Here is an 8,612-nt window from a genome sequence, read left to right as displayed (position 1 = left end):
AGAGTGGGGAGCAGAACAGGCAGATCGATGAAGTACACTGCTGAGGGGAGCAGCCGGCGGGTCAGGAGAGGTCTGCCTCGTCATGTGTCATGTGGATCTCCTCCGGGGCAGGTCGGGGCAGGCAGGGATCGAACTCATTCAGAAGTGGCTTAAGCTTCTTTGTGCTGTGCTTTAACCCGCTGCACCACCCGGGAGGGCCCTTACTGCTATTTTTTTTTTCTGTTTGTTTGTTTTGTTTTTGTTTTTTATCTTCAGAAGCCTCTGTTATATATCAATTGGTATTTTTTTTGCATTATACTAATCTGCTCAACTAAATAGCTGCCAGCAGGTTAATTAAAAACTGAATTTTATATAGCTCAACAATACAGAAGTTTTCCCCAAAATTCTAATTCAATATTGCTGAACTTAATCCTTGTCATATGCATTGGTTCTATAATGATCCTCATTCTGGAAGGTGGAGGCCATTGTTCTAGAGGTAAGTTTTCAATAAAAAGCGACCACTTGTTTATGAAGACACTGACAGGCATGATAGAGGCCAGGGCAGATATAAACCCGGCAGTGAGGAGAGACCAACTAAATCAAAATTAACAGGTGGTCCTGATAAAATGCCTCTGAGAAATGGCATAGTTATGGGCACTGAAGTTAACACAATTTGAGATGCTCAAGAAATCCCTGCCTATAGTCTGAAGCCTTCTCCAGAGTCTAGTTAAGAACTGCCAGGACTGCTACCCTGAGAAGAGACTGTGCTCCTCATTATAGAGAGATGGATTCTTGGAGCTCTTGGGACTGGATCCCTCACACTCTGCCCTGTCAGCCACCTGAACCTTACCAAAAGATTTGTTTCTTTTCCCCTTTTTTTGCTGCCAATTTAACTGTATGTTCATATTATTGTAATGTGGATTCCTCCCAATAAATTCACATAGGGATCTGCATTTGCATTTGGTCAGAGTCATAAGTGAGACCTTCTCATTTTGTGGAGGTCAGCATTCTACAGCTCCCAAACCAGATCTAACATTTAAATATTGTGACACTTAGCACTTAAGCAAATATTAAAATGTTGCCATCACTTAAAAATAACTTACCTTTGCAATTATTACTGACTGAGCTGGGTAGCAAACAGATGCTCCAAAAGTAGCCAGTCCAAGTGGATAAGCAATTTTCTTAAACCTAGAACCTATGAAATTTCAATAAACGATTAAACTCCAAGCAAATGTTACCAGAAGACTTGATGCTTTCATAATTGTACTGCTCTTTTTAAGTCATCACCTTACTTTAAATTACTCTTAGTAAAAATACTAGTCTAGATTACAGTTAAAATGTCTTTAAGGATCACAATTTAATACCCATCATCTCATGTCCTTTTTAAGAAAAGTGTTCTCAATCTAATAATGATATTTACCTATAAAAAGAGGTTGATAATTTTCTTAATCAAACCAGGTATTTTGTTTCATGTTTGTTTCATGTTGTAAGAAACCTAAATTTCTAGGCCCTCCCTGGTGGGCCTAAGCACTAAGAAGCTTAAGCCACTTCAGCATGAGCTCGATCCCCGCCTGCCCCGGAGGTGACCATATGGCGCGGCAGACCTCTCCTGACCCGCCCGCTGCTCCCCTCAGCAGTGTACTTCGTCCATCTGCCTGTTCTGCTCCCCACTCTGTCCCTGGTGAAGCCTCTCACCCTCCACATCTCTGGCCTGTACCCCAGTTCTGTATGAATAAATAAAATCTTTAAAAAAAAAAAAAGAAACCTAAATTTCTAATCACATTTCCCTTCAAGTATCTAATAAAAGCATGATAATATAGAAAGTAATTAATTACCATGTTTGTGGCATCATGCTAAACTGAAATAGACTCACTTCATGTATTTTATTTAATCAAGCTCTTAGGAAGGTAAAAAGAAACAACTAATCAAGCAGCAAAGGACTTCAAAAGGTATAAAAAAATCTTTCATGTTACCATTTTAGAATACTGAAACAATAATTTAGAAATTGCACGTAACTTCATATAATTCATTCCCAAAAAATCTTAACTAAGCATCTAAGAATAAGAATAATTTTCAACCTAAGTTTTGACAGGAAAATACTATATATATATATATATATATATATATATATATATGTATGTATGTATATGTATATGTATATATGCATGTACACACACATATACACACATATACACAGTATTTTCCTGTCATATAGTATGACAGGAAATATATATAAGTGTATATATATGTATATATATGTGTATATATATATACACACACATATATATATATACACATATATACACATATATATACATATATAGTATTTTCCTGTCATATAGTATTTCCATACACACACACATATACTATATATAATATATGTGTATATATACACACATATATACTATGTATATGTATATATAGTATATATGTATATATACTATATAGTATATATATGTGTGTGTGTGTATATACATACACATATATAAAACATTGTTGTTCATTTTTGTATAATGTTTAAAATAAAAATCTTCCAAATAGATTCTCATTAAGGAGCTTCAATATATAAAGCATATAAATTTGAGGATAATATAGTTAGCCTAGGGAAGAAAAGCTTTTCCCTTATGGTCATACTATCCTTACACACTTCCATGAAATCCTAGATTTAAAAAAAAAAGATGAAAACCTACCATTCAAAGTCATAGTTCCAGCAGACCACTGATTAAAAACAAAATGTATTATAAAAGCTTATCTTAAGTCTATGTAACTTGAACTCTGCAAATATTATATTAATGATGATGGGATTTTTAATTGAGGTAAGTTCTGGACCAGTTCTGGCAACACTTTTTAAAATAATTTCTTTATTTATATATATTTTACATCAGAGATAATCCCCATAGAATTTATACCACCAATCCACCCGGGCACCATCACCTTAGTCTCCTGTGCTCTTCCTGCCCATGTTTTGTATTCTTTCCCATCCTCTTCTCCTGAGCTCTGACAACACTTCATTTAAAAATGAAAAAGCCAATCCTCCCTAGTGGCTCAGTGGGTTATAAAGCACAGCACTAAGAAGCTAAAGCCACTTCAGGTTGTGTTCCATGCCCTCCTTAGAGGTGATCCACATGATGTGGCAGACCTCTTCAGACCTGCCCGCCACTCCCCTCAGCAGTGTACTTTGTCAGTCAGCCTGTTCTGCTCCCCACTCTGTCACTGGTGAATCCTCTCACCACCCCTGCACCTCTGGCCTGTACCCCAGTTCTGTATGCATAAATAAATAAATCTTTAAAAAAAATGAAAAAGCCTATCCGGCATATCTTTAAATACTATGGTGAAAAATATCTGGTAATGTTTACAGGCAACTTTACAATGTAAAGAAAGTTACAAGCAAGGACACTTCTATTTGTTTCAACTACTAGTATGGAAGCCTTATTCGAGGCGGATAGGTGCTTCAACCTCTAGGTTAGCTAGATTTACAGAATGATTTCTGCAGTGTTGGGATAAAGAGTCTAGGTGTATAAAAGCATGTCTTAGTTGTTCCTTTACCCTAGTCATGCTCACTATTACTTTAATATCTGTAGTTTGATTCTAGAGTTTGCTGACCTAATGCCACTTGGATGTTTCCTTGACTCAGTCAATTTGCTAAGTATCGCATTCCTAAATTAAAGTGGCTGTTTTTTCTTGATGTGTCAGATTGAAAAATTAATATTCATCCTGGCTTTATTTAATATGAAAGGTTGTGTACAAAAATACAAATTTCATTTGGGCTCAATAACCCTACTCCTGTAAGTAGGAAATAACTCTAGACATAGCTATTAACTAGCTATGTATTATGTAATCATTAAGTGATTTCCTTTCTCTGGACCTTTAACTGTACAATAAAAGGGTTAGACTAAGCCATCAGCTTTTCAAGTATTTTTTAAAAGATTTATGCCAGAGGTGCAGGGGCTGTGAGAGGATTCACAAGAGACAGAGAAGGGAACAGAGCAGGCAGATACATTATGTACACTGCTGAGGGGAGTAGTGGGCGGTCGGGAGAGGTCTGCCAAGTCATATGGATCACCTCTGGGGGGCTGGAGATGGAAGTTGCACTGAAGTGGCTGCCACTCGCTTGCAGTGCTGCATCCTAACCTGTTGTACAACCAGAAGGTCTCTTTCAAAGTATTTTTACTCATGCACAGAACAAATTTTACATTATGATCTATCTCACTCCTTTTTCTCAGGCACACTCCCCTGAAATAAAAACTAAAGTTTTGTGATATTTAACTACACTAAGTAAAAGCACTCTGATATTTGCTATCCTCTTCAATTTTATTTCTCAATAAATGCTTCCTAGTGGAATATATTTATTCCACTACTAAATAATAGGTTAATATTTGTACTGTGAAAAAGATTGAGTTAGATTATTTAGGTCTGCTCTTTGGACACATGACCTGAGGAATATTTTCTCTTACAACTGGATTACATATTTCTCACAGAACTAAGTAAAATGTTTTGCACCAATTTCCTTCAAGATTTAATTCTTTGACTCTTATTGTTACATATGGTACTTGATTTTAAATTTTTTCCTAGTGAATAATTTATAACGCATATTCAATTACAAGTTGCTCACAGCGTCTGAATAAAATAGAGCCATTAATATTAGTTATAGAGAGAATATTAGATCTCTTGAGATGAGATATATGGGTTAAAAACAAAATGCTGGAATGTTCATAATATTCAAAGAGGTTTTCTATCTGATTAGGTATACTTCAGTTGAGATTGTTTTAAGGACTACTGTAACACATAGTATCTGATATCAGGTTTCAGACTAGTTCAGAGCATTACATCAGCTTTTTAAGGGCTTGGTTGAGAGTTGGAAAATATATAAATCCAAATTGTACCATGTGTTTATAAAAGATTTATTTAATAGTCTGTAAGAAAGAGTTTATATAGTATGGCTGAGATTGCCAGCCATGGGAGGCCTGCTCTGATGGTTGGTCCTTAGCTGCTATCTGGAAATCTGGAAACCTGACTTATAAGCAGCTCCCTACACTGATAGAAAATACTCCCTGAATTAAAAAAAGTGATACACTGTGCCAAAAATGTACAAATGATGTAGTTTATGCTAAATACCTACAATGCTTCTGGTAGTCTGGAATTTTGGTATATGCTAGACAATTTTTACACGATTAGATCCCAATAATAACTTTGTATTCTAAGTTTGTAATGAGCATTCCTGGCTGACACCATCTCATATGTATTATCGCATATGTGACAACTCAGTAATGGAGGAATTAAGTAAATCTTTTTTAACTTTGTTGGTAGAGGGATAGTGGAAGTTTGTATCTGTTTTCCTCTAAGCTTTGCACCACATGACTTTTCTCTTTACTTATTTCAGCTTGCATACTTTTTTTTTTTAAAAAAAAGATTTATTTATTTGTTTATGCATACAGAACTAGGGTACAGGCCAGAGGTGGAGGGGTGGTAGGAGGATTCACCAGAGATAGAGTGGGGAGCAGAACAGACAGACTGATATACAGTGCTGAAGGGAGCAGGGAGTGGGATAGGAGAAATCTACTGCACAATGTGTGTTTGACCTCCCTGGCTTGTACGGAAATGGCTGTGGCTAGTTTCACAGTGTTGTGCTTTAATCTGTTGTGTCACTATGGAGGGCCCTCAGTATGCATACTTTCACTGTAACGTTTTAGTGAGACTTATGCCTAACTCCCATTGAAAGTGGGAGTGTTCTTTGGAGCCTTAGTGAAGGAAGCCAGCACCCTTGGTCAGGATGAGCTTACAAAGGAATAAAATTTGTTTTGAGATATCAGTACCTCTGCCTCAAATCCTAAATACAGCACCCACCCGGTAGTCATGACTAAGGAAAGAAAATTAATGAGTGGTTCATATTCATTTCTGTATTAATGTAAAACTCTATAGATTTTTTCTACATCCAGAGAACATAAGATTGTAAAAAAAGTAGTTATCAAGATAAGAAAATGGTAAATTTTAACAAACATATTTTAATTTTTTTTAAGTTTAATTTTTCATGTACAGTTTTTTTGAATTTTAATATATGTAAAGTTCATACACTGTAGTGTCACTACAATCAATATATGGAATAATTAAGAAATACCTCATGTTATTTATCCCTTTATAGTCATATCTTCTCCCCATTCCTAACTCCCTGGGAAACACTGACTTGTTCTTTTTTACTATTAATTTTTTTATATGTTTCAAAAAGCCATATGTGGCATAAATCTTTTTGCATTTAGACACTGAGCTACTCTACCAACTTCCTGGAATCTTATGAGTTTTTTTTATTAAAAGAATATGAAGATACAAAACATTTTCTGCACTTCAATATTTATATTAGCACTATTCCCAATGGTCTACAAGTGGAATTAACTTAAATATCCATTGACAGAGGAGTGGGTAAAGAAATTGTATACTGAATGGAATATCATTCAGCTACTAAAAAAGATGAAACCGTGACTTCTGTAATAATATGAATGGTTCTTAAGGTGATTAAGAAGTGAAATAAGCCAAAAAGTGGAAGAATTGCAGATGGTTTCTCTTTTGTAGAGTATAAGCAACCAAAGATAACCAAACAGCAAACACAAAAACTCTTAAGACACTAACTTTTAGACACTGTGGAAACTACAGTGGTTACCCAGAGCAAGTGTAACATATGCACATGCTGAGGTATGAAGTTGTATTACTAAATGTATATATTTGTATAATGAATGGCAAATCAATAAAATTCTGATAGGAAAAGTCATGTAAAGTCATGTAAACATACAATGTAGGTTTTTTTAGACTTTTTAAAAAGATTTATTTATTTATGCATACAGAACTGGGTAAAGGCTAGAGGCACAGGGACACTGAAATGATTCATCAGAGACAGAGTGGGGAGCAGAACCGGTAGATCGATGAAGTGCACTGCTGAGGGGAGCAGCGGGCAAGACAGGAGAGGTCTGCTGAGCCATGCTGGTCAGCTGCCTCATGTGGGTCAGCTCCCTGTTGGGGGATCAAACTCATGCTGCTGTGGCTACTTTCACAATGCTGCACTTTAAACTTTTGTGACACCAGGGAGAGCCCAAGACTGACTTTTTTACTCATATTCGTTAAAATTGACATTGATATGTGTGTGAATGTTACACTCATATTGTTGTTGGATGGAGTTTCTTTCTATGGATGTGCTACAGTTTACTGTAAAAAGGCATTTAAATTGTTTTTAAATTTTGATGATTATGAATATTATACACATTTCTGTACAGGTTTTTCAATTCTCCAGGATAAATATCCAGATTACTGGATCTCATGGTAAGTGTATATTTAACTTGATGAGAAATTGCCCAACTATTTTCCATAATGGCTATACTATTCTGCATTCCCATTAGTATGTGACTGTTTCATTTATCCTTATTTTTTACTATAGTTTATATAGCCAGTCTTCTAAATTTTAGACATTATTAATATGTGTGTAATGGTATCTCCCTTTGCTTTCCATTTGCATTTCCCTAACTGATGATTTTGAACATACTTTGGAACAGCTCTACTTTTGAAAACACAAAAAAGTCACTGTAAAAGTAATCATGCATTACTATAAAATCTAAAAAAAATTATGATACCCCACTCCATATAATATATAATATATATTACATATAACATTTAGATTTATATGAATTATATAATATACATTATATATCACATATAGTTATATAATAGTAATATTTTAAGTTATAATTATATATTATATGTTATATATAATATATAAATGTTATATGTAATATATATTATATATATATAATATATATTACATATTTAAAATAGGATATGAGGTTTTCCATGAGAATAAAATTTAGAAATTAATAGAATGGCACTGAATGATAAATTTACTTTTTAAAACCTTACCTTTTCTCGCAGAAACCACGCCTGCCAATCCTGAAACTGTAATCACTCCCATTTTTGGAAGAAAATCTCGAGGTGGATTCTTCAGATAAACATATGCATCTAAAGAAATAAGTGAAGTTAATACAAATTACTTGCTACAATTGGGCATTCTACATAGATAACATGCAATAGAGTTTAAAAGAACTGCTAAGATAATATATTGTTTAAACATTCTTTAAAAGAGCTACACAAAATAATGAAGAGTAGCAACTTACAAAGCTTAGAAAACAAGTTACTTGTTACAAAATAAAAGCTTCCTCCTTAGCTGTTTTAACCATATCTGTTCCCTTATTGTTATAGGCATACTCTCAAAAGACGATGCTAGAGTGCCCACTTTAATTAGAGATTACTATAAAGTATGTATTGTATCCTTATAATGTAAATGCTTGTGGCCTTATCTGTTCAAAGATTGGTGGGATGCTGTAAAAGCTAAAATACTTTATTAGGAGTTTTGAATAATCTAGAGATAAATATATATAGCTATATATTTGCTACTATCCTTCAACAACTTGAGAAGCTGTTATTCTGGTTAAAACTGATAATCAAGGAAAAGTAAAACAAGAGTGGGCAGAGGTCCAGATTTTTTGGCTTTTTACAAATTTAAATTATTTCTGGTTCCATGCAATTCAAAACCACATTGTTCTATCATAATTAATTATTTAACGATAATCATCTATTTAATAATAAAATTTAAAATT

At 34.3% G+C, this 8,612-nt stretch overlaps 1 protein-coding gene across 1 annotated transcript in view; it reads right to left on the bottom strand.

The window, feature by feature from the left end:
- APOOL (apolipoprotein O-like) overlaps positions 1-8,612 on the bottom strand; it is a 62,601-nt gene that overhangs the window by 21,840 nt on the left and 32,149 nt on the right. The window contains exons 5-6 of the mRNA XM_012727094.1: positions 7,876-7,974; positions 1,083-1,174 (exon numbers count right to left, since the gene is read on the bottom strand). Coding sequence (XP_012582548.1) covers positions 1,083-1,174; positions 7,876-7,974 — 191 coding nt within the window. The remainder of the gene's footprint in view (positions 1-1,082; positions 1,175-7,875; positions 7,975-8,612) is intronic.

This window comes from Condylura cristata, unplaced genomic scaffold, assembly GCF_000260355.1.
Source record: "Condylura cristata isolate star-nosed mole 26May11 unplaced genomic scaffold, ConCri1.0 scaffold00019, whole genome shotgun sequence".
NCBI classification, from domain to species: domain Eukaryota; kingdom Metazoa; phylum Chordata; class Mammalia; order Eulipotyphla; family Talpidae; genus Condylura; species Condylura cristata.
Note: the sequence above shows the minus strand (reverse complement) of the source record. Positions and strands in the feature narration are given on the sequence as shown.